Source organism: Microcaecilia unicolor, chromosome 4, assembly GCF_901765095.1.
Source record: "Microcaecilia unicolor chromosome 4, aMicUni1.1, whole genome shotgun sequence".
Classification (NCBI taxonomy): domain Eukaryota; kingdom Metazoa; phylum Chordata; class Amphibia; order Gymnophiona; family Siphonopidae; genus Microcaecilia; species Microcaecilia unicolor.
In genome coordinates, this window is record NC_044034.1 from 20995349 (window position 1) to 21022473 (window position 27125).

The 27125-nt window shown below is 43.1% G+C and overlaps 1 protein-coding gene across 2 annotated transcripts in view; it reads right to left on the reverse strand.

Moving 5' to 3' along the window:
- Positions 1-7725: 7725 nt before the first annotated feature.
- The window catches only part of PLEKHB1 (pleckstrin homology domain containing B1), a 158281-nt gene continuing 138881 nt past the window's right edge, over positions 7726-27125 (reverse strand). For both annotated transcript variants that reach the window (XM_030199326.1, XM_030199325.1), the window contains 2 exons: positions 16020-16125; positions 7726-8190 (listed from right to left, as the gene is read on the reverse strand). In XM_030199326.1, the coding sequence (XP_030055186.1) occupies positions 8054-8190; positions 16020-16125 (243 nt within the window). In that variant the 3' untranslated portion in view covers positions 7726-8053. The remainder of the gene's footprint in view (positions 8191-16019; positions 16126-27125) is intronic.

The window sequence follows — 27125 nt, forward strand, 5'->3', positions numbered from 1 at the left end:
CTTCCTCAGGGGTCGTTAAGCAAGAGTCTTCTGCTCTACGCCAAAAGTCGTGAAAGTGCTATCAAAGCACAGGTGGGAGAATGCTGAGTCTACAAGTCATAAAACCGACCTGGTCTGGATTAATCAAGGCTAACATTTGGGGGACCAGTCTATTTGTTAGTATCTTGGCCAGGATCTTCAAATCTACATTTATTAAGGAGATCGGGTGATATGACTTGCAGCAGGTACCATCTCTTCCAGATTTAGGGAATAGTGATTCCCGCTGTATACATTGCAGGTGGCAAACACTTTACTGCCTGCAAAGAATTGAATACCCTGGCCAATAGCTCCATCTGATGACCCCCAAATGTTTTGTAAAAGATATTGGTGAAGCCATCTAAGCTTGGGGATTCACCAATGGAAGGTCTTTAATACTCAAGCTAGTAGGCTCCACAATAACCATTAAGTCAGAGATAGTTAAGTGTGAGTCCAGATGGATCCCTTAAAGTTTTCTCTCTAACTTTTAGGGATCCATCTGGACTCACATTTAACTATGGCCATACAAATCAATAACATAGTCTGCATATGCTTCTACAAACTAAAACTTCTCAGATATGTTAAATATTTACTACAAGTGAAACATTTCCAAATCATTGTGCAGGCACTGGTACTATCTACATTGGACTACTGCAACATAGCATATCTAGGACTTTAGGATAAACTAATACAAAGACTTCAGATTGTACAAAATGCAGCGGCCAAACTAATCGCAGTAGGTTGATGGATTGATCAAGCCATTCCTTTCCTCAAGAAACTTCATTGGCTTCCCTGCAAAGCAAGAATCAAACTCAAGCTACTGACCTTTAATTTTCAAAAGTCTCTACAGCTTATCACCTGGATACATACAAAAATCTGTACATGTTTACCAGTCCAGGAGACCTCTCAGATCTCATAAAGACATAATATCCAAACTGCAGGTTGAAAAGAACCTTCAACACCACCTTACAAGGCAAAGGTGAGGACCTATGGAACAACCTACCGGTAGAAACAAGACTAACATATGACTACATGAGCTTCCGATGTTGACTAAAACCTGGCTTTTCCATAAATTTTATGGAACAGCACTTTAGGAATTAAACCACAGAACTCCTTAAACTATTTTCACCACTAAGTCCAAACCCATTGTAAATGGTATACACGCACAATCATGCATACTCCTATCTATCACAATACCTCACCTGTACATAATTACTTGTTAATGAATGGTTATATGTTTGGTGACATTATTAAATTATAATGCTATTTTGTTTAAATGTAAATTGTTTGGTCTGCTTCCCCCTGGTCTGATCATCACAAAGCGTCCTTATCAATACACTGGCATAAAAAGGGACAACCTAAAACACACGACCCCATAACAATAATCACTAGAGGACAGATAGACAAGGAAACTTTCTGGCAACAAATCTACGACAACAACTGGACAATAAATTCTAACTCAACTCACTTCCTCACAGAATGGAATAACAGGTGCAAACTTATTCTGGATGAAATTGCTCCACTACATACCAAAACTCCACGTAAACGCAACCCTTCACCATGGTTTAACGAACTATTAAAAAACCTAAAATCACAAACCAGGAAACTAGAAAAAAAAACCTGGAGTAAATCACAAAACGTTATTACCCTCAATGCATGGAAACAGGCACAAAGAAACTACAAAAATGCCATTAAACGAACCAAAAGAACATACTATACAGAAAAAATTACAACCTGCGGATCAGACATAAAAAAACATCAGCTTATAAAGAATCTTCTTAACACCAGTCCAGTCACAACATCACCCTCAAACTATCCATCTGCCGACCAGCTGGCCAAATACTTTAATGACAAAGTCATCAATCTTTGCAACACAATTCCCCAAGTTTGCACTAGCATCGACACTTTTCTCGACGAACTGGACCCCGACATGGATGAAGTTCAGGCTGACCGCTCCTGGACAAACTTCACCCCCCTTACCACCGAGGATGTTTCCACGACAGTCACCAAACTCTCCAGATCCCACTGCCTCCTAGACCCCTGCCCTAGCTATCTAATGAAAAATGCCCCCGCACGCTTTATTACAGACCTTACCAACGACCTAAACTTCCTGCTTCAACAAGGCTCATTCCCCACCAAACATGGCAACATTCTACTCACACCAATACCAAAAACCCCCAAGAAACCAGCAAACAACATCACCAATTACTGCCCTGTTGCCTCCATCCCACTACTAATTAAACTGATGGAAAACAGAGTGACCTCTCAACGAATTTATACAAAAATTCTCCATTCTACATGAGTCGCAATCTGGCTTCTGTCCAGCCCACAGCACAGAAACGGTACTACTCACCTTAGTATCCAAGTTCAAACAAGAAATATCATTTGGAAACAACATCCTTCTTCTACAATTCGACCTATCCAGTGCATTCAACATGGTAAATCATAACATTCTGACAAAACTACTGGATAAACTAGGGATCGGCAGAAATATCATCAAATGGATAAAAAGCTTCGTCACCACAAGATCCAACCAAGTCAAGTCAACTTCAACAATCTCATCTCCCTGGTCATCGGAATGTGGAGTACCCCAAGGATCTCCTCTATCCTCAATTCTCTTCAATCTTATGATGATCCCCCTAGCCAAATCCCTATCCAAACATGGCCTCAACCCCTTCATCTACGCAGACAACGTTACCATATTCATCCCCTTCAAATCCAACTTATCAGAAATCTCAGACAAAATAATCACTGGCATGAATACCTTAACCTCTTGGGCCTACGCCTTTAAGATGAAAATAAACAAGGAGAAAACTCAATGCCTAATCCTATCATCCCCACACTCCTCCCAACTACTCTTAGCACCCCTGACGTCACGATCCCCATATCCGACAACTTGAAAATTCTAGGAGTAACATTAGACAACCATCTATCTCTTGAAAATCACGCAATAGCCACCACGAAGAAAATGTTCAATATGATGTAGGTGTTGAAACGTGTCAAACCATACCTCCCCATTAAAACATTCTGCAGCTTGGTATAATCCACAGTACTTACCCAAGCTGACTACTGCAATAGTATTTTCATTGGTTGTAAGGCCCAAGTCCTGAAAAAACTCCAGACTGCCCAAAACACGGCAGCCAGACTCAGTTTTGGTAAGTCACGATTTGAGCAAGCAACACCTCTACGCGAACAGCTCCACTGGCTTCCTATCAAAGAACGAATAAACTTCAAAGTACACACACTGATTCACAAGATTATCCACAGAGAATCCTCAAGCTACATGGACAAACTAATTGACCTTCCACCCAGAAACGGATCAAAATCTTCGCGTACCTATCTCAACTTACACCTTCCCAACTGCAAAGTACTCAAGTACAAAACCTACTATGCATCCAACTTCTCTGTCATAGGCAGCCAACTCTGGAACGCCCTACCAAGACCCATTCGAGCAATCAACGATCACCTAACCTTTCGGAAAATGCTGAAAACCCACCTTTTCAAGCAAGGTTACCCAAATGATCCAACTTAAACTTATGTACCCATCCACTCAACACCCAACCAAGCGTTAATAACAATGAACTATACCTGCTCCCATCAGTCTTCCCACAACCTCTTCCCTCCCCCTACTCTCTTACAATACATCCCCCGACTAATACAACTCATCCCCTCCCAAGTCCATAAACCACTACTAAATGGACTTGGGGAAAATCCACTATTCCAGGAATAACATGCATATATTTCCACTATTCATAATGTACTGTAAGCCACATTGAGCCTGCAAAGAGGTGGGAAAATGTAGGATACAAATGCAATAAATAAATAAATAAATAGAATGTTTGTACGTTTGGGAAGCTTGCCAGGTGCCCTTGGCCTGGATTGGCCGCTGTTGTGGACAGGATGCTGGGCTCGATGGACCCTTGGTCTTTTCCCAGTGTGGCATTACTTATGTACCTCTCCCACCTCTACTACCCCTTCTCTTGTTCTATCACCTAACTACTTTTATCATTCTACGTTACTACAGCTTTACTACAGCTTGTACTTCTCTCTGTAATACATTGGAACCCTATCTACTACGTAAGCCGCATTGAGCTTGCCATGAGCGGGAAAGCGCGGGGTAGAAATGTGATAAATAAATATTCAAAGTTGTTTAAATCGTGGGATTGTGAAAAATTACAAGAGGACCTTATGAGACTGGGCATCTAAATGGCAGATGACATTTAATATCAGCAAGTGGAAAGTGATGCATGTTGGAAAGAGGAACCTGAATTATAGCTATGTCATGCAAGGTTCCACGTTAGGAGTCACGGACCAAGAAAGGGATCTAGGTGTCGTCGTTGATGATACGTTGAAACCTTCTGCTCAGTGTGTTGCTGTGGCTAAGAAAGCAAATAGAATGTTAGGTATTATTAGGAAAGGATTGGAAAAAAATGAGGATGTTATAATGCCTTTGTATCACTCCACGGTGCGACTGAACCTGGACTATTGAGTTCAATTCTGGGCGCCACATCTCACAAAAGATATATTGGAATTACAGAAGGGCGACGAAAATGATAAAGGGGTTGGGACAACTTCCCTATGAGGAAAGGCTAAAGCGGCTAGGCTCTTCAGCTTGCAGAAAAGGCGGCTGAAGGGAGATATGATAGAGGTCTATAAAATAATGAGTGGAGTTGAACGGGTAGATGTGAAGCGTCTGTTTACGCTTTCCAAAAATACTAGGACTAGGGGGCATGCAATGAAGCTACAATGTAGTAAATTTAAAATGAATCAGAGAAAACCTTTCTTCTCTCAACGTGTAATTAAACTCTGGAATTTGTTGCCAGAGAATATGGTGAAGGCGGTTAGCTTAGCGGAGTTTAAAGAAGGTTTGGACGGCTTCCTAAAGAAAAAGTCCATAGACCATTATTAAATGGACTTGGGGGAAATCCACTATTTCTGGGATAAGCAGTATAGAATGTTTTGTACTTTTTTGGGATCTTGCCAGGTATTTGTGACCTGGATTGGCCACTGTTAGAAACAGGATGCTGGGCTTGATGGACCTTTGGTCTTTTCCAGTATGGCAATACTTATGTACTTATGAAAGTGATAAAATATTCCACGCAGTAGACAGTGTTTCACAGAGAGATTGTGATTTGTTTTGGTCAGATCAGTGTGTGATACCATATGAGATTTGGCTGCAATCCAACTGCTCTAGGAATATATACTGTTTAACAAGTTCCTAGACCCCTGACGCAGGCTGATAAGGCCAAAACACAACTCGTGTTGGGTCGCTGATTTTATCGATTTCAATAAAGAGTTTGCTGTGGACACCATCTGAGAGAGGTCCTTTGGCTCCATTTTTTTTGCTTGGCGTTTGATCATCAGTGGAGTGCTTACCTTCTGTTGACGTTGCCTTTTGTTATTCTCTACCATCTCAGGATTAGTTGTATGTCCTTCCATTTAAGCAAAGCGTTGGTCACATCCTCCATGATTTTGTCAACTTTCCGCTGTTGTAGAGCCCTCCAGGTATCATCAGGTGTTTGGTTCTTTTTGTTACTCCGTTGATGGAAAACAACAGGCCAAAGAGAAACCCCCACTTATACCTGACATTAGTTGTGTGCAGGAAAACCATAACTCCTGTGAATTCCCTTCTTCTCCACAGCACTAAAGCAGAGATATCTTGGAAAATCTCTGTTTTCAGAGATTTCCGTTGAATTGAGCTTTGTGATCACGCCAACCTCAAAATCTTTTCCTTTTGCTTAAAAGTCATGGAGACAAACCACAATGTCACTTGTTTTGTCTCCTTTGGGGCCCAGCGATCTATCAATTTCAATCACAGGCTCCACTGCTTCATCGGGCTCTGTGGCCTGCAGTAACTGTCAGATGAAATCTTGAACCACCACAGTGCAGTCAGTATAGGCTGACTCTTCTGGTACTCCTCTGCAGTGATTGTGCCTCCCAGATCTATTGTCGAGGTCTTCAACTTGTTCCCAGAGCGCTTTGGTATCCACACTGAGATTCATAGAAAGCATGGATACCTTCCACACATTCTTCACACTGCGCAACTCTCTCTTCCAGTTCTTCTTGCTTAGTGATGATCAAGCCAGTTTCCCTTTTGATGCTATCTTGGGTGTCCTTCAGATCTGTCACATCAGTTTAAAATCTGTCTTAAGCTCCTGTATCCATTTTCGTATTTCACGGTCTTTCACAGGGCCACTAATTCTATTGGAGTCAGAGCTGGACTCGTTTTCCATCTCAGATTCCACTGCCGCTATCTTGCCCACGCTGGGTTGGATCACCTAGTTTTCCCAGTACTTTTTTTGTGTTGGGACAGCGCAGATTTAGTTGTCTCTGTTTCCTTTTGAATGGCCATCAGCTTGGACACTAGCAGCACTCAAAGCTGATAACTGAGGTGACAATTGGGAGGAGATATGGCAAATAATTAAGTCAGTCCGAGCAGAGCATTAACCCCGGTCTGCCATTTCTGGAGCTAATGTCACTTTATCCACAAGTGGTAGATTCTAAATTGAGTGTTAGGAAACTCTGCAGTGTATTTACATAAATTTACATATTTTGAAAATTAAATATAAACTGTATTTTGCAATTTAATAATAAAGTTGTTTTCCAACCTTCATTTCATTATTTTATATACCACCTTCCCAGAAGCTTATCCTTCCTGAAGCGATGAACAACCTTATAGAAATATAGTTTTACAATTTTATCTCACTCATAATCTGCATTACGAAGATTAGGTGGTGATGCCAGTAATTGGGAAGCAAAACTGGTGCTGGGCAGACTTCTACGATCTACGTCCTGATCATGACTGAATGGATATGGATGGGCTGGAGTGTAAATTTTAAGGGGCTTCAACGTTAGCTTCAGAACTTAGTACAAGAACAGTGCTGGCCAGACTTCTACGGTCTGTGCCCTGAGAATGGCAAGGACAAATCATACTCAGGTATAAAGTATCGCATACCATGTAAAATGAGTTTATCTTGTTGGGCAGTCTGGATGGACCATACAGGTCTTCATCTACCGTCATTTACTATGTTACTATGACTAGAGATGGGGAATGAAAGTGGGTGAAAAAGAGGGTAAGAATCGGGGAGGAGAATGGATCAGAGATGGGGGAAGGTTTCTAAGGAGGCTAGATCTGGGGAAGGGAGAATGGAGGATTATTCTGGGATCTCGGGGAAGGGGAGACAGATCTGGATTTTGGTAAAGGGGGTTGTTCTTTCTCCACCTCTCAACCTGTCCCCTCATTTTCTCTCTTTTCGCCATCCCCGATTCTTTGTCTCACCCACTACACCACCCCAGCTCCAGTCTTCTGGCTCCATATTTCTCCTGGTCCTCTCACACCCTCCTCCAGTCCTATATGCCCTCTCGCATACATACCCCTCCCCTTCCTCCATCATATCTCCCCTTTACTCCTCTTCAGTCCTTATTCTTATCTCTCCCTCCTGGTCCACAACCCTACATGTCCTATTTTAGACCAGTAGGAAGAGGGAAATAATGGTACCTTGGATTACAACTACGTCTCCTCTGTCACATGGCGCATGATTGAAAATGTGAGCTTGGCTCTGTGGCAGAGGAGGATGCAGTGTCTGGTATTTTCACTCCTCTTCCTTCTCTTGGTGGGCTAGATCAGTGCTTTTGCACATGTGATGCTCTTGATAATCCTCGGTAGAAGAGTCTTGTATTTACTATATCAAACTTTATTTTCAAGACGTCTTCCAGTACAGTGACCTGTTTGGGCAAGATGGTCCTCATATGATGTAAGCTGTAAGACTTCTCGATCTCGATTGCCTGTCTAAACAATGATTTTTTTTTTACTACCAGAGTTGATGTTTTGATAGTGGAAAAGTTAAGACTAGCAGCTGGAAATGAAAGGAATATTTACACTAGAGATATGTCCCTAGATCAGGAATGTGAGTGAACTACAGACAGATCTACAACCCCTTACAGGTAATAACATTACAGGTCAGTCCCGCCTCATCCACCAACACCATCGAGCTTCTTAGCAAATGTTCCGGGTCCCTACTGGAGGAAGAAAGTGCTTCTAAAACCAGCATGGGAACCACAGGAATGAGCCAAGGGCAGCGCCTGTCAGTGCACCAGCCAGCATTCCCAGTGGCATCTGATTTCTCAGCATGCGGTGCGGATATTCACGGACAATCACATTGGTCATCCCGGGCACTGTGGAGGTAAGAAGAAACAGCAGTAACTATGCCATGCTTTACGATCATATAACATTCCCTCTGATGACCACTTTTCATCCAAGTCTTCCTATCACACTCATGCTTACCACTGCCACATGTGCTCAGTATAAACTGTATGTTTTACATAGACTCTGCTTTTTAAAATGCTTATGCGTTTGAATTTTTAACAGTTTCAACATGATAGCACTTATGCAGCTCACAGCATACTCCTTCCTCTTGCAGGACAAAACTTGTTTTTTTTTTTTTTTTGTTTAAAGCAGTGCTCACTAATCTTTCTGCAGCTGTGACCCCCAAATCATGCAGCTGTGGAAAGTGTGTAACCCCCAGGAAGTGCAGGGCAATGAGTCCTATGAGGTGCCTGCCCATGTCACAAACCACAGTTTAGGAAGCTCTGTGTTAATGTCTCATCCATAATTCCTCTTTGAAATTTGGCAAAAGGTATAGGATATAAAAATAGTCTCATGTTTATGTGGTTTATTGAAATTTGCTTTCCTTTCCCAGGTGATTTTGCATGTATGGGTAAAAAGTAGACAGATACTTCTTTCTGTACAAACTTTAGTTAATTTTAAAGGGGGCAGTAGATGTAGTATACTTAGATTTCAGCAAAGCCTTTGACACAGTTCCGCACAGGTGACTCATAAACTGAGTGCCCTCGGCATGGAACCTAGAGTAATTGATTGGGTTAAAAAATGGTTGAACGGAAGGAGACAGAGGGTAGTTAAATGGAGTTTGCTCTGAAGAAAGGGATGTTAGCAGTTGAGTACCACAGGGATTGGTCCTTGGGCTGGCTCTTTTTAATATCTTTGTAAGTGATATTGCGGAAGGGCTGTCTGGTAAGGGTTGTCTCTTTGTGGATGATACCAAACTCTGTACCACGGTGGACTCCCCAGAGGGTGTGGATGACATGAGGAAGGACCTAGCGAAACTGGAGGAATGGTCAGATATTTGGCAACTAAGATTTAATGCTAAAAAATGCAGGGTCGTGCACTTGGGTCACAAGAATCCGAGGGAATGGTACAATATAGGGGGTGAAGTATTTCTGTGTATGAAGGAAGAGAGGGACTTTGGGGTGATTGCGTCTGATGACCTTAAAGCTTCCAAACAGGTAGAAAAAGTGACTGTCAAAGCCAGAAGGATGCTTGGGTGTATAAGGAGGGGGATGACCAGCAGGAAAAAACGAGGTGAAGTCTCTGGTCAGGCCCCATTTGGAGTAATATGTGTAGTTCTGGAGACCGCACCTATGGAAAGATATAAACAGGATGGAGTCGGTCCAGAGGGCGGCTACAAAACTGGTAAGCGGTCTTGAACACAAAATATATAGGGACAGGCTTATGAACCTCAACATGTATACATGGAAGAGAGGAGAGAGAGAGAAGATATGATAGAGACATTTAAATATCTCAAGGGCATTAATGTACAGAAAGTGAGCCTTTTTCAACTGAAGGAAAACTCTGGAATGAGGGGGCATACAATGAAGTTATGTAGGTCATGTAGATGAGGACTGTGTCAGAATTTAAGAAAATGTGGGACAAGCACATGGGATCCCTTAGGAAAAGGAAGAGTTAGGAGTTAAAGAGGGATGGGCAGACTAGACAGGCCATTTGGCCTTTATCTGCCATCATGTTTCTAAACCATACAGTCATACTTGCATTTCCCAAAGCTAAAACATCCGCCATATCAATGTATAAAGATCATTAGAACCCCATCACCTCGTTTCAAATCACAACAGGTCCAATCCCAGTATGCTGTGGAGGCAACATTGTTTAGCCAATACAGTGTTAGAAGACTCTAGCCAGGACTCAGCGATTCCTAATTTATCTAAATCACACTGAATAAGCAGATCAGAAAGCAAAATAGTCTTGCTGTGCATCAAATGCACATTCAATAGCACTACCCTTCATGGACAAGGCTTCAAACAAGCTCCTTTCTTATCTATAGGAGCAGCAGTCTAAGTTCTATCATATATAAGCCGTTTAATATAGGCAACAGAAGACAAAGGTCCATTCCGGCCATTACTGGTTACCACAGATATTCTAACCTATGGTCTTCCTGTTGTCATAGATTGGAGATTGCACTTGCCTTTTAGGCATGCCTGGATTCCATTGGGCAGAGTTCTTTTTTCTTCATAGCCCCAATATTGTGAAACGTGCTTGCACTGGATGTTCAATCAGAAATTTACCATATTAGGTTCAGGTCTTCTCTAAAAACCCATCTTTTTAAGGGCCCTGTTTGTTAAGGTGTGCTAGCGTTTTTAGTGTGTGCTAAAAATGAGCACGTGTTAACCGTGTAGACACGCATAGGAATATTATGGACATTTACACGGTCAGTGTGTGTTAATGGTTAGAACGTGCTAAAAATGCTAGCGTGCCACTTGCACAGCTTAGTATACAGGGTCCTAAGTTAGCATTTGGAAGGGCTTAGGTGGGTGGTCTTGGGTCAGATTTGTTATTGTTACATTCTTCCTCCTTTTGATCCTTGTACTGTGAAGAACACATAAAAATGTTACTTATGTGAAAGTAAGAAAGTTATTGCCTAAAATAAAATGAGGTACTTTTTGATTAAAAGCACTGCAACTACAATGAATGCAATTACTGTTAATGTTGTTATCCCAACTCTATTGCTCTATAATTTAAACCACGTTGCTTTTAGTAAAACTAAATTTGAAAATGACTGTCATTCATGAGGATGCACTTATGAGTCATTATTAAACCAGCACAGTTAAAAAGGTGTTTTAACAACTGAACAGGCAAGGATAAAAAGTTCTTTCAAAACAGAATAGGCTACAGTAACACTGATATCGTCTAACTGGGTCTTCAGGTATTGATCAAGGCAATTTCTCTCTGAAATGCTTGACTTCCTTATGGCAAAAGATGCTTTATCATTATCACTCTTGTTATCATCTGGATTAAAGTAGTGCTGTCTAATGAATAAAATTGGCAACTAAGATTTAATGCTAAGAAATGCAAGATCATGCATTTGGGCTGCAAAAACCCAAGGAACAAGTACAGTTTGGGGGGGGGGGGGGGGGGGTGAAGAACTTTTGTGCATGAAAGAGAAGCAGGACTTGGGTGTGATTGTATGTGATGACCTTAAGGTGACCAAACAGGTAGAAAAGGTGACAACGAAAGCTAGAAAGATGATTGAGTGCATAGCGAGAGGAATGGCCAGTAGGAAAAGGGAGGTGATGATGCCTCTCTATAAGACACATTTAGAATATTGTATACAATTCTGGAGACCGCACCTTCAAAAAGAATATAAACAGGATGGAGTTGGTCCAGAGGGCGGCTACTAAAATAGTCAGTGGTCTTTGTCCTAAGGCATATGGGGACAGAGTTAAATATCTCAATATGTATACTTTGGAAGAAAGGCAAGAGATAGAGATGTTTAAATACCTCCATGGCATAAATTGCATAGGAGGCAAGTCTCTTTCAATTGAAAGGAAGGTCTGGAATGAGGGGGCATAGGATAAAGGTGAAAGGTGACAGAAGTAACCTGAGAAAATACTTCTTCATGGAAAGGATGGTGAATTTATGAAGATGGTGGAGACAAAAACTGTAACTGAATTCAAGAAAGCTGGGGCAGGTACATAGGATCTTTAGGGAAGAGGAAGGCATGGATGGGAAGACTGGATAGACCATATGGTCTTTATCTGCCTTCATTTTTCTATGTTAATTCATCCACTGCATCATCATCTTTGTCTTCATCGTTATCATCATCATGATGTCCAATTACAAAGAAGGCTCTCACAAAGTTGGAATCTCTGTCTCTTGTTCTAACAATTCTTCATCTGATGGCAAACTCAAGAACCGATGCAAGAGCGTCAAATGTATATGAACTCTTCAATCTCCTTAAGGTCAGAGAAAGAGGTTTCACCTCTAAATACTCTTTATCAATCCAAATTTCCATGGGATGACCAGCAGTCTGCTGTGGTGCAGATATATGCTTCTTCACCAAGAATTGCAATCAGCTTCAACTTCATCTCCTCTTCAAAGTGACCCAACTCATCACTATTCTGTTGGCATGAGACCAGTAACCAGTTTAACAAATACAGACAGCTCCATTGTTCTCACAGGCTGTATTCCCTGAATAGCAAAATTTAAGATGAGATAATCCACTGTTGTTTATATGATGAGGCTTGAAGTAGCAAAATCCTGTTCCAGATTTTGCAGCATCATTTGGTTTGCTGAGGAATCATCATTTATGTTTTGCTCTCACGTTTAATTTTTACTTTTAAGTGCAAGCATCAGATGTAACCAAATAAAAGTAGTAAAAATTGGTGAAATTCAATGAAAGTGATCTCTGGTAGGAGAGCTCAGTTTTATGCTGCTGCAGAGGTTCAGGCTACTGGCCAGAGAGATGCCAACTTACTGCCACCAGAGGGCATCACAGTCTTAAATATAAAATCAAAAAGGGCGCACTGATTGAAGAAAATATCTATTATTTTAGGAAACAGGAACTTAGGAAATTCTTTGGTACATTTTTTTATATACAGAAAAGAGGCAAAATGATAGATTCTTCACAGAGTTATTATTGCTGTTTTCCTTGGTAGGAGAAATTGAATTTAGGAGCTGATTGGTTGATTTATTTACCAAACAATTAACAGCAACTAGCGATATCTCCAGCAGTGCTTGTAACATACATAGGTAAGAAATGAACCTGTCCTCGTTTTACTTAATGGTGTACAGCGGCTTGATTTTCCAAAAGATGAGTGTGACTATAAAGTTCATGTCTGCTGTGTGATGAAACCGGGTCCTGTTCAGCCTATCCTAAAAAAAATGTAGCCAGTTGGTAACCGTGGATCATTATTAGTTGGCTTCAGGTCATCAAGGTTCGTCCAGACTTGCCCAGTCAGTTCTGGGTTTACCATACTGCATGCATGTACATGGCTGTACAAAGCTATACAGTGGAGGAAAAACAAGCTTAGTCTCGCCCAGGGGGCCTAGGAAGCCCACACGGATATCAAGTTTTGATCCTAGATAAAGAGGATTCTGGGCCTTATTTAGCAAAGATTCTGTACTGGTTCTGATACCTTTCATTGGACCAATGTAAAAAGGATCCAGAGATGACATGAGCTTCCAGAATGTCTGTCTTTCAGATTTCAATTCTAAGACAGTGGGGTGCTGAGGGGAGGGGGGCAGCATGGCCTCAGGGGGCCCATGAGGAGTACTCAATGGTACCAAATCAAAAATAAGTGCCAGGGTTTTGAGCATCCCTACCCCTTGGAAACAGGAAGCTTGTGTTTGGGGGGGGGGGGGGGGGGGGGGGCAGGGAGCAAATGTAAAACACATTACACCACTGGTCCAAGATGGAAAATGAAAGCAAATTCCTCATAGATCACTGTAATATTTGTGCATTTGCCCAATCTTATAGTCCAATGACCTGCTGAGTCTTAATTGATGTGTTGATAAAACCATTTTGGTGTCCTTTAAGTCACATTCAGAGATGTGCAAAAATGAATACTCGCCACAGCAAACGCACAAAGGACAGATGAATAACGTGTAGATTGCTGGAATCATTTTTTTTGCTAAGTTAAAAATTACCATGTTTCATTTCTGCAGTGCAAAATGTTTGTAGAATTGAAGACTCCTTGATTAGCCCAATTCGCCCCCTTTAGGAGGAGGAAGACTCTAGTCTTAGACCACAACTGTCACAGTCTTTCTATTGCTTCCATAAAAATATTCTTCTAATGCATTTTACTGATGCATTAAGACTTATTTTGTCCCTCACTAAAAGCCTGATTTTAGAAAGGCTATAGAGATGGGAATTAAGAAGTCCAGTTCAGGGCATGTAGAATTCCCCTTGTTATTTTACAAAGGCTCTTACAAATAAAGGTAAGCATGTGAATATCTCTTCACATCTGGGAGAAGCAACTATTTTAGACAATTGCACATAGTGGAGATATGTGCTCCTATACAGGGCCGTGCCAACACGGTAAGCGAGGTAAGCATGGCAGGAGGGCGCCATCCTCTGGGGGGCGCCCCGCCGCACCATGCTTAACTCGCCCTCTTCTCCCCAGATCCTTTTCCTTTTTTTTTTTTCATTTAAATTTACCTCTGTCCGGCGGCAGCGTAGTGTTAGTGAGGAGGCAGCGCTCCCCCGCCCCGATGTGTCAGTCTTCCCTTCGCTCAGTTCCACCTTCTTCTGACATCAGAAATGACGTCAGAAGAAGGCGGAACTGAGCGAAGGAAAGACTGACACGTCGGGGCGGGGGAGCGCCGCCTCCTCACTAACGCTACGCTGCCGCCGGACAGAGGTAAATTTAAACAAAAAAAAAAGGAAAAGGATCTGGGGAGAAGAGGGCGGGTAGTGTAGCGATCGTTTTCGGGGGCGGGGCCAACTGCAGGGGGGCGCCGGAGACCCTAGGCACGGCCCTGCTCCTATACTACAGATGTACGTCAGATCAGCTTTCTAAAATCACTGTTCCCATTCTCCATTATATTCGTCTCTTTGTTGTAACTGTTATTTTTACCATTTATATTTTTATTAAGTTTTTGTATCTTAACATTTTGTTGTTACCTGCTTTGAACATTAAAATTAAATTAAATTACATATACAGGACTAGCATACTGGTATAGGCATGTGTCCACATTCATGTATAAATGGTAAAGGTTCGGCTACATACTATCCTGTAAATATGCACATATCTCTAATAGCGTGTATTTTACATGTGGGCATTCATAGGGGTAGAGTATGGGTGGGCTCACACTTACCTGGGTAACCTAAGAATGCTTGAAGTTACATGAACATCTTCCGAACTAGGCACAAGCATTTACATTAGCTCTAAGTGCTCACATCTATGCACATATGTCTGGGTTTATGAGTATAATATAAAGGAAAATAGGCACTTACTTTCCTTTATAGAATTGCCCTGTCATTGCCGTGTGGCAAATTTTAACACATTTAATACAATGAAGGTTCTGGGTTATCCTGGACAAGAAATTTTGCAGTAATAAATAGAAATAAATGAAACCACAGAAAAGAAAATAAGATACCTTTTTTAATTGGACTTAGTATATTTTTTGATTAGCTTTTGAAGGTAATCCTTTTTCTTCAGATCAGAGATAAGCAAATGTTGACAAATGTACTAAGTTAGTCCAATAAAAAAGGTATCATCTTATTTTCTTTTCTCTGTTTTGATTTACTTCTATTACCTTTAAAAATGGACTAACATGGCTAGCACCCCACTTTACAGTTGCTTAACCAATAGCTCATTAGGGATAGGCTGTCAACTGAAACAAATGTCATCCGCTGGTAAGTGTGCCCTCTTCTTACCCCAGATTCTATATATGGCGCTAAAATCTGGACACCGATCCAAGATGTGCACCCAATTAAACAGGTTAAGGAGCCAATTAGTGCCAATAATTGAGTGCTAACTGGTACTAATCAGCACCAATTTGGAATTGGGCGCACATTTTGCTATGCGCTATTCTATAACGATGTGCGCCCAAATTCCATAGTGTGCAATCCAAAAGGGGGTGTGGCCACAGGAGGTGCACGGGCAGGTCAGGGGCGTTCCTAAAAGAATACAGGGCATTTATACCCAAATTGGGCATCGGGAATTACACCTGGTTTCAGCAGATGCAAGTCCTGGTGCCAAAATCGGCACTCAATGCTCTTCTATAATGGGCGCTCACCTCTGAGTACCGATATTTGAGCGCCATTAATAGAATTTCCCCCATGTGCATATGAAGCACACTCTTTACGAGGGTATACTAATAATGACACGCGTTGGAAATGAAAGGAATTCCAAAAAATCCCAAACTTTTCCTGGGTGTCCATCCCTATAGCTCATTCCCTCTTTGATACCTCTTTGATAGGCATTGTAGTACTGTCCAGGATGGATGTATGCACCATGGTGGGCTTGCAGGGGCATAGTGTGGTAAAGGCCATCATAGGGGTTGTACAGATAGACCTGGAACGAGAGCAAACATGAAGATTAGTAAATCTCTCTCTCTCACTGCTTCTTTCCTCCTTGGGATTTGGCAAACCAGAAAAACAGACTGACAGCAAGAAGAGAAAATACATTTTTAATTTCATTGATTGCTTTCCTCAATAAAACATCTGTGAGAATCAAGATAAGAATACAAATTGGTAGATCACAGCTTAATGGCTCTGCTCCCAATGCACATCTAATGATGCTTTTACAAAGCTCATGAGAAAAGGCACCTTAAACAGGTGCACAAGAGACGAACAGCTGCGGGTGACCAAGAATTATAGGCTAAATGCAGTCAATTTAGTGTATTTCTCAATGAAAAAGGAAACAGGGTGAAGGGGCTTTTAACCAGAAAAAGACCTTAATTTCCTAAGGAAGAGCTGTTAGACAGAAGGATATAAGGAAAGGCCATTAACATATCTGGGGAAATGGCCAATTTATGTGGAGAGCAATTTTATAACAGGTTGCTTAAGTCCATGTGACTGGTATTCATATTAAATAGGCCTGTTTAATAAGGGAAAGTATATGCATAGTCTCCCTTATAAAATAAGCCTTTAAAACCCCCCACAAAAACTTAGGAACACAAATTATTCCTGCTCCTTGCAGGGTGTAAGTTTAGGCTTGTCTATTGATGTACATACTTCATAATATGGAAAGTATCCACATATATATTCAATGTTAACCAACTCTCTGACCTCATGTGCACTTTTCTTTAAATTAGTCACTTTATTTTCTAATTCCTCTTACTCTTTTACCTATCTATATGTTTCATCTTTGCTGATACCCTACACTGTCAATTAAAATAGACACCCGGGAGGGAGTGGAAAACATGAAAAAGGATCTGAGGAAGCTAGAAGAATGGTCTAAGGTTTGGCAATTAAAATTCAATGTGAAGAAATGCAAAGTGATGCACTTAGGGAATGGAAATCCACGGGAGACGTATGTGTTAGGCGGGGAGAGTCTGATAGGTACGGGCGGAGAGAGGGATCTTGGGGTGATAGTATCTGAGGATTTGAAGGCGACGAAACAGTGTGACAAGGCGGTGGCCGTAGCTAGAAGGTTGTTAGGCTGTATAGAGAGAGGTGTGACCAGCAGAAGAAAGGGGGTGTTGATGCCCCTGTATAAGTCGTTGGTGAGGCCCCACCTGGAGTATTGTGTTCAGTTTTGGAGGCCGTATCTTGTTAAGGATGTAAAAAGAATTGAAGCGGTGCAAAGAAAAGCTACGAGAATGGTATGGGATTTGCGTTACAAGACGTATAAGGAGAGACTTGCTGAACTAAACATGTATACTCTGGAGGAAAGGAGAAACAGGGGTGATATGATACAGACATTCAAATATTTGAAAGGTATTAATCCGCAAACGAACCTTTTCCGGAGATGGGAAGATGGTAGAATGAGAGGACATGAAATGAGATTGAAGGGGGGCAGACTCAAGAAAAATGTCAGGAAGTATTTTTTCATGGAGAGAGTAGTGGATGCTTGGAATGCCCTCCCGCGGGAGGTGGTGGAAATGAAAACGGTAACGGAATTCAAACATGCGTGGGATAAGCATAAAGGAATCCTGTGCCGAAGGAATGGATCCTCAGGAGCTTAGTCAAGATTGGGAGGCGGGGCTGGTGGTTGGGAGGCGGGGATAGTGCTGGGCAGACTTATACGGTCTGTGCCAGAGCCGGTGGTGGGAAGCGGGACTGGTGGTTGGGAGGCAGGGATAGTGCTGGACAGACTTGTATGGTCTGTGCCAGAGCCAGTGGTTGGGAGGCAGGGCTGGTGGTTGGGAGGTGAGGATAGTGCTGGGCAGACTTATACGGTCTGTGCCCTGAAGAGCACAGGTACAAATCAAAGTAGGGTATACACAAAAAGCAGCAAATATGAGTTATCTTGTTGGGCAGACTGGATGGACCGTGCAGGTCTTTTTCTGCTGTCATCTACTATGTTACTATGTTACTATTACATACGGTGTTGACATTTGTAAGTAGTATACTATGCCATACTTTGTATTGTTATTTGAATGTTTTTACTGCTGTAATTGCTTATTGCTCATATTTGATTTATTCTTACTGTACACCGCCTTGAGTAAATTCCTTCAAAACGGCGGTAAATAAATCCTAATAAATAAAATAATCTCCGCTCCCAAAATGTCTATTTTTGTGTGTATAACAGATTGCTCACAATTGAATTCTGCACATACTTTTATGAGCACAGCCATAAGCATTTTTATAAGTGGTGTTCTCAGCATGTAAAATTCTGTTTTACATGCAGAAATTGTTTATAAAATTACCGCCTCAGAAAATATTACCAAGTTAGATTTGAATTTATTTGGCAAAAATGTCTAATTTGCCAATCCATGAATAACTTTCTCTTGGAAGCTAGCAGTTCAAAGTGTGGAGGATAGCTTTATAGGGTATCTAGGTTGAGAAATTAATGTTTATGACCATGTGTTCAGAAATCCCTAGTATTTTATAAAATGCTCATTGAATACAGAGCCATCTATAAAATACAGAGTGCCAGAAATAAACCACATATATTTGGTGGCAGGATATCAGAAGAAGACTTTTACAAAAGAAAATGTTCAACAAAAGAGTGACATCCCGTCAGACTTTCCATATGTAAAAAGGAGAAATTAGTTCTTACCTGCTAATTTTCTTTTCTTTAGTCACACCAGATGAATCAAGGAAATCTGGGTTTATGCCCATCTACCAGCTGGTGAAGATATTGTACTGTGCCTTATAGGATCCTGAACAGCTCAAACAATTCAGTATTACATATCCAAGCAATGAAGCCAAATAAAGTTTCTTTTGCCAAAAGCAGAAAAAGGAAAAAAGCAACCAGATGATGAATTAGAGGACAAGAACTGTAATCAAAACTGACCCTGAAGGAACAGGAAGATGCCACAAATAGGGTGAGTAGCTGGACTTGCCTGGTGCCAACTAAAGGAAAGAAAATTAGCAGGTAAGACCTAACTTCTCTGTCCTTTTCATGAGCATCAGATGAGCCCAAGAAATATGGGATATAAAAAGCAGTCCTTAAGATGTGAGGGAAACAGAGGCTTCAATAAGCCTCAAAGGCAGCGTCCTCCCTGGCTGCTACATTAAGAAGGTAATGCTTCATCAGGATATGCAGAGTAGCCTATTAGCCCATGTTGCTGATCTACAAATATCTGAAGGAGCTACCACCAACTGCTCTGCCCAAGAACAGGTACTCCTCCATGGAATGAGCTTGCAGCACTATTGGTGGATCTTTACCTGCCAAAACGTAAGCATTGTCTCTTTCAACCAGGAAGCTACAGTAGGTTTCAAAGACGCATTCCCCTGTCTAGACTTATTGAACAAGACAAAGTCTATCCAACTTGCAGAAGTCATTAGTTACCTCCAGCGCGTAGCGAGGTCGGCTGCCACCCAGGGCGGATTGCCACTGCGCACCCCCCCCCCCCCTCGGTGCAACAACCCCCCCCCCTCAGTGCATCACCCAAGCCCCCTCCCCCAAGTGCATTCTTGCCTGCCGTGTGCACGCCGCTGGGGGGGTATCGGTTCTGCTGGTTCCCTGCTCCCTCTGCCCCGGAACAGGAAGTAACCTGTTCCGGGGCAGAGGGAGCAGGGAACCAGTGGAGCCAACACCCCCCAGCGGCGTGCACCCGGGGCGGACCGCCCCCACTGCCCTGCCCTTGCTATGTCACTGCCTCCAGGTACCGCATGAGCACTCTCTTGACATCCAAAAAGTGCAAGAAAGATAGAGAATGAAGGAAGATATAGAGACTGATTGAGGTGAAAATCTGAAACTACCTTAGGGAGAAAGGAAGGAATCAGATGAAGGGAGACTCCCATTTCAGTGAGACTAAAAATAAGGTCTCTACAGGAAAGAGCCTGAAGCTGAGAAATGCACCTGGCCAAAGCAAAGGCTATTAAAAATACTGTCTTCTTTATAAGGTCTTTGAGAGTTGCTTTCTTTCAAATGACTCTGAGATCAGAAGATAAGATTCAGGTTTCATTCTGGAAAAATCACCAAGAGGAAGTCACAAACAGCCAACACTCTTGAGAAAGTGCACCACACCCAGATAAGCCTTTAAGGAGGAATGCTCTAAACAACCAGTAAAATAGGCTAGGGCAGTTGCCTGGACTTTCAAGGGACAAAGGGCTAAACTCTTAGAGAGGCCTTCTTGCAGCAAGGTAGATATAACCTCCTGTGAATAACCTTTACAGCTCAATCTCGATCTCCCAATAGCCAAGCCATAAGACTAAAGTGGAAGGGATCTTCCATAAGAATCAGTCTTTGGCACAGAAGCCCCCATTGAAGGGGAGAGGTTGATCTACATGAAGATGAATGAGGTTCATATACCAAAACCTTCTGGGCCAATTCAGAGCAATGATGACCCAGGTATAGGGTCACCCAATTGAGGATTCAGACAATCATTGGCCAAGGAGGAAAAACAGAGTAGGTCCTGCTGTGGTCAGGGTTGAAGTAGCGCACCTATCACTTCTGAGCCAAATTCCTTCTCTCTGATGAAGAAGCGTTGGGTCTTGCTGTTCTTCCTGGTTGCTATCAGGTCCAGAACCAGAGAACCCCACTAATCCACAATGAAGTTGAACATCCACTGTGGAGGTTTCCATTCCTCCTGGTCAAGGGAGTGTCTGCTGAGAAAGTCTGCTTGCACATTCAGATAGCCTGCTATGTGAGCCAACAAAAGGCTGCAAAGGCTCTGCCCAGGAAAACAGATGAGCAGACAGTGCTAGGGAGGAGCTCCGAGTTCCTCCATGTGTGTTGACATAAGCCACAGCTGTCACACTGTCTGACAGAATCTGAACTGCCTTTCCCAAGAGGAGGTCTGTCTTAACTACAACTGATTGACCAAACAGTTTCTGTCTGATTCCATATGTCCTGTGCATCCCAACTTCCAATCCCTGGCCTTCATGGTTTGGATGTTGAAGAATTTGAAACCTTGGATTTTCCAGAGGATATCTCCCACATTTTGCTGGCTTCCAGAACAAACTCCACTAAGAGTTGTTACTCATTTAAGTGGAGGAGGTTTGCTGTCTAGTGTGAGGGAAAGGCCTTAGATCCCCTAAAGTGTCCTACACAAACTGCTTGAATACCTCCTGCACCTCTCTGAGTCTAGTTTGAAAACCAACTCTTTAAAGGTTCATCTAAGTGCAATTAGTGCTTATCATCGCTGTGTGGGAGGTAAGCCCATCTCTATACAGCCTCTAGTTGTTTGCTCCATGCAATGTTTATTATTGACAAAACCCCCTATCAAACCTCCAACTGTGTCATGGAATCTCAACGATGTCCGCATCCAGCTGATGAAAGCTCCTTTTGAGCTGCTTGATTCTTGTCATCTGAAGTGGTTGACCGGGAAAGTTGTGTTTCTGGTGGGGGTCACTTCAGCTCGCAGGGTCAGTGAGCTTCAGGCCCAAGTAATTGACCCATAAAATGTCCACCCAGCTTTTTGTTTCTTTTGAGCCAAACAGGATGGGGGTAGCCATTGGCAAACACACTATTTCCAACTGGCTAACAGATTGCATTTCCTTTACTTTTGCCCAGACTGGCAGGGCTGGTGCTAAGGTTTCTGGCGACCCCCCCCCCCCCCCGCAGCCTATTCGTAGGTGCCCCCTACCCACCCAGCATCTCCTCTCTCCTCCCAACCTCTCCCCTCCCCCCCATCTAGCACCTTCTCTCTTCCCTCCCTTCAGTGAGAGCAACACAAACTCCTCCATTACCAGACACCAGTGGCGTACCAAGGGGGGGGGGGGGCGGTGGGGGCGGTCCGCCCCGGGTGCACGCCGCTGGGGGGTGCCGCAGCGCGCGCCTGTCTGCTCCCAGTTCACTACGCTCGCTAAATTCTCTCGTTCGCTGCAGCAGCTCCCTCCTTCTGCCCCGGAACAGGTTACTTCCTGTTCCGAGGCAGAGGGAGGGAGCTGCAGCGAACGAGAGAATTTAGCGAGTGTAGCGAACTGGGAGCAGACAGGCGTGTGCTGCGGCACCCTCCCCCCAGCGGCGTGCACCCGGGGGGGGTGCCATTTCGCGGGGGGGGGGGGGGGCGCATCGGCGATCCGCCCCGGGTGCCGTCGAGGCTAGGAACGCCACTGCCAGACACCTGCCCCCAGTGCTTTTTTTGTAGGAAAAAAGGTACTAGTACTCATTATGGGTAACCTTGGGGGTCAGATCACTATGGCTCTGCCCCTACAGTAGCCACACCCATTTTACCCACCATGGCGTATATAAACAGGCATCACTGAAAATATTACACCAGTATAGAAGAAAAATAACGTGTGCTTTTTTTTCTTTTTTATATATTTTTTTCTTTATTTATGCTTTACAAGTTACACAAATTTCACTTGCAAAATTGAAACACAGAGAGGAAAAAGTATCAAATGAATATCAATACAACAAAATTTTTACATCTCTTGATTAGAACCATAAATCTAAGGGAGAAACATAGGGAGCGTATTCCAAAAAGGTTAAGGAGAACCTATCACAGATAATTAATTATCAGAAACTGGCCTGACCGTTTAATTCTCTCATTTTATATTTTCCAACTTCTCTCACTTCTTGGGTCCACTGGGTATACTTTTTAAATCTAAGAAAGCTTTAAGTTGTTCCGGCTCCCAAAAAATATATTTATTGTCCAGATATCTTATTATACATTTACAGGGAAACGTTAATAGAAACTTCGCTCCTATCAAATTTGTTTCTTCTCGAAGAGCCAGGAATTTCCTCCTTCTGTCTTGAGTAGATCCAAATTCTGTGTCCACAAAAAGGTTTTGTACAGTTTTTAAAGTACAACTTTAATACAGAATTTAAGTCCTGCTCAAATACAAAGGAAGCCATTAATGTTCATCTCAGAGTAACTTCATTTAGCGAATCTTCTAGCAAGGCAGAAATATAATTTAAAGTCTGATCATCTTGTTGAGTTTGTATCATATGCCCGGGGGTCCCCTGTTCTTCTCGATTTCGCTTAGGTAAAGGCAAGTAGTAAATTTTATTCAAAGGGGGAACTGCTGCCTCAGGAAAACGTAATATCTCCATTAGATATTTTTTAAAGAGCTCCATCGGGTTAAGAGCAGGAGCCATCGGGAAATTTAAAATTCTAAGATTTAAACGGCGATTGTAATTTTCAATTTGCTCCAACCTTCTACGAATCAATGTCACATCTGATATGATAGCATTGGTAGAGGAATTTGAAGTCTTTACCTCAAGTTGTATTTGTGCCACTTGCTGCGTTGTTTCCTTTTTTATTTCTTCTATTGAAGCCGTCAGAATATCTACCTTGTTAACCAGTTGGGTCATATCTTGAGCAGTAGAAGTAGTCACAGTAGTTAAACGTTGCAAAGCTCCCCAAATGGACTCCAAAGTGATCACCACGGGAGCAATCTTTGCTTCCATTTTCTTCTCCTCCGCGTTTGGATTAGAGGCCCTGCCAGCGGAAGCTAAAACAGCATCGACATCCGAATCTGTTATGCTTCCCGCCTCGCCTCCTGAGTACGCGGGACGTGGTGGAGGGTTGGGAGTCGGAGGAGACAAAGATGTTTCGTTTCCCAAGAGGGCCGAGTCTCCTTTTTCGGACCCTTCAGCGGGGATCTCCGCTCCGGTAAGAGAACGGGGGTGTTGCATATCGGTCCAGCATCTGCTGGACCGGGGAAGAGGTTCTGTCCGATGGCAGTCGAACTTTCACCAGCCCTTTTCTTTTAGTATGTGGCATTAGGAAAACGATAAGGAAACACCAGCAGCTAAAGTTGGACCGTTAGCAAACACTCACGGCCGCCATTTTGACACGCCCTCTTCCCCCGATGGATCAGTAGTAGAAGTTGTCTCACGTGTGCTTTTTTTTCATTATAAATAATTTCCGTAAGCTGTTACAGCTCCAGTATACCCAAAATGACACAAACCAAAATAGCATACAGACCAGGAATTAGGAGAACAGTCTTGCCAAATCTGAAACACAATATGTTATTAAAATCTCAGAAACTAACAAACAGATCCCTATTCAGACACTTGGCCTTGCAGTCACATATGCAGAACAGAGATAGCCCACCTTCAAATTCTTCAAAAATTAACCTGCAATCCTAAGAAGCTAGGAACTGCATGCAGCACAATACCAGAAAAACAGAAAAAAACATATTGCTATACATTGCAAAATAAGACAGTATATGTAAATTCTCAAATTGGACATATTCCAAACACTAAAATGAAAATAAAATAATTTTTTTCTACCTTTGTTGTCTGGTGACTTTGTTTTTCTGATCATGTTGGTCCCAGTCTCCGATTCTGCTGCTCTCTATCTGTTCTCTTAATTCCATTTCCATGGCTTCCTTTCCATTTATTTTTACTTTTCACCTTCCTTTTTCATTTCTTGCCCTCCATCCATAAGTAAAAGTTGGGTCCTCCAGACTTGACTGAGAAGTGGATCCAGCTTTTGTCTATTTTCTTCATCCATGTGCAGTTTTTCTCCTTTCGTCCCTTTCCCTCATCTCCATCAGTATGCATCTCCTTCCCCTATCTTCCCTCTCCGCCATCCATGTCCAGCATTTTCCCTCTTCCTCCATGTCCAGCATTTCTCCTCGCTCCTCCCCTCTAGCCATGTTCATCTCACTTCCCTCCCTTCCATCCATGCGCACCTCTTGACTCTGTCTTCCGTCCCCTCCATGTCTAGCATTTCTCCTCTCTCCCCTCCATGTCCAGCATTTCTCCTCTCTCCCTTCCCCTCCATCCATGTGCACCTCTTGACTCTGTCTTCCCTCCCCTCCATGTCTAGCATTTCTCCTCTCCCTCTTCCCTCGATCCATGTCCAGCATTTCTCCTCTCTCCCTTCCCCTCCCATTCATGTGCATCTCCTTTCCTCTCTCTTCCCTCCCCTCCATCCATGTCCAGCATTTCTCCTCTCTCCCATTCTCTCCATCCATGTGTATTTCCTTTCCTCTGTCTTCTCTCCCCTCCATGCATGTCCAGCATTTCTTCTCTCTCCCCTCCATCTATACTACTACTATAGATCACTTCTATAGCGCTACCAGTCATATGCAGCGCTTTACAATTGAACATGAAGAAGACAGTCCCTGCTCAAAGGAGCTTACAATCTAAATCAGGACAAACAGACAGGACCAAAAAGGAGAAGAGAAGGACACATAAGGATAAGATAAAAGTTACAAGTCAGGAGTCTATGTGCATCTCCTACCTGTCTTTCCTCCCCTCCATCCATGTCCAGCATTTCTCTTCCCCTCCATCCATCATTGTCCAGAAAAATCTCCTCTCCTGCCCCCTCCATCCATCCATGTCTAGCAATTATCCTCTCTCTCCTGCCCTCCCCTCCATGTCCAATGATTTCTCCCCTGCCCTCCCCTCCATGTCCAGTGATTCTCCTCTCTCCGCTCCCATCCATGTCCAGCAATTCACCTCAGCCCCCAAGTTCCAGTTCCTCCAGCCCCCCACCTACCTGCCCTCTTCTCCCACAACAGCCCCCTTTTTATTCCTGCCGCCCTGCATTTAAATCTGTTTTACCTCAAAGTTAAAGCGGCAGCAGTAAAACAAGCAGGCTCGCCTTGAGCCTTCTCTTCCCTCACAGTTTTCTGCCCTTGCAGAAACAGGAAATCACATCAGAGGAAGGCGGGACACAGAGGAAAGGGAAGGCTTGAGGCGAGCCTGCTTTTTTCACTGCTGCCGCCACTGCCGCTTTGACTTTAAGGTAAAATAAAATGGATTTAAATGCAGGGTGGCAGGAACAAAAAGTGGGCTGTCAGGAACAAAAAGTGGGCTGTCAGGAAGCTGACAGCGGGCAGGTGGGGACCGAGGGCTGCAGCTGGAACTGTGAGCCGTTGGTGGCGATAAGCATGGCTTGTGGCACCCTCCAAAGGTCAGCGCCCCCCTGCCATGCTTACCGCACTTACCAGGTTGCGCCAGCCCTGCAGGCTGGGCTAACTCTAGAGGGACATGTCAAGGCTCATAATGTCAGGAGCTATGGCTATGTCGGTAGCCCACTTGCGGTCAGCCTCCATAGAAGAGTTGTGCAAAGTTGTGACGTGGTCCTCTGGCCACACATTCACATCTCATTACTTTCTTCAGCAGGAAGCCCGATGAGACAGCCAGCAGTCCTGTAGAATTTGTTCGGTGTCTAGAATCCAATTCGTCTCCTCTAGAACATTTTTCTTCTGTTCCAGGCTGCACCACCACAACTAGTAAACAAATTGTTTCAGGTTGATTGAATAACAGGCCTCAATGGTTCGCGACCATATTGTGTTAGTATTGTTGCTTTTGGTGAGCCTGGTAGCTAGGGATTCCCAGCTGTGAGAATACGATGACCTACTTGTCCTCGGAAAAAGCACTGTAGCAGATATTCTTCAAGGACAGCAGGCCAATATTCTCATATACCCTTCCACTTCTCCTTGGAGCTGAATTCTTTAGATTTTTACGATTGAGGGACCTGCACTTGTGTGTCAGGCGGGAAGGCACCAGTGCATGCGCAATGGGATGCTACTAGAACGTTCTTGATCTCGCTAGTCAGTGTCAGCACCGGGCTGCGTCAGATGATGTCACCCAGCTTTGAGAATACTTGGCTTGCTGTCCTCAGAGAATACCTGTTATAGGTGAGTAACTTTGCTTTATTTGCGGTATAATAAAATTGAAATCTATATGTATTGCCATTCTCGGTAAGCTATGTAAGTCTCCCCTTTTCCCATTTCTATCGCTCGTTGCTTTGCTGGAATGAACAACAAAAACAGAATGGATCTAAGACAGAGGAGAACTAATTCTTCAGAAGGTCTCTGTATGCCCTGGCATCACAAATCTCCTGAGGAAAGGGTTTTACAGCCTTTACAAATCACATCACGATGAAGGCCATTCTGCTTTGACCCTCCTTTCCCAATTTCTTTACCATCAACTAATTCAACATGTACATTACAATAATAGGCTTATATAACAAAGCCTGTGCTAATTCTGCTCCAATTAGCAGCCCTCTCTCCATTCATGAGGAGTAGGTTTATGAATAGCTTACAGCC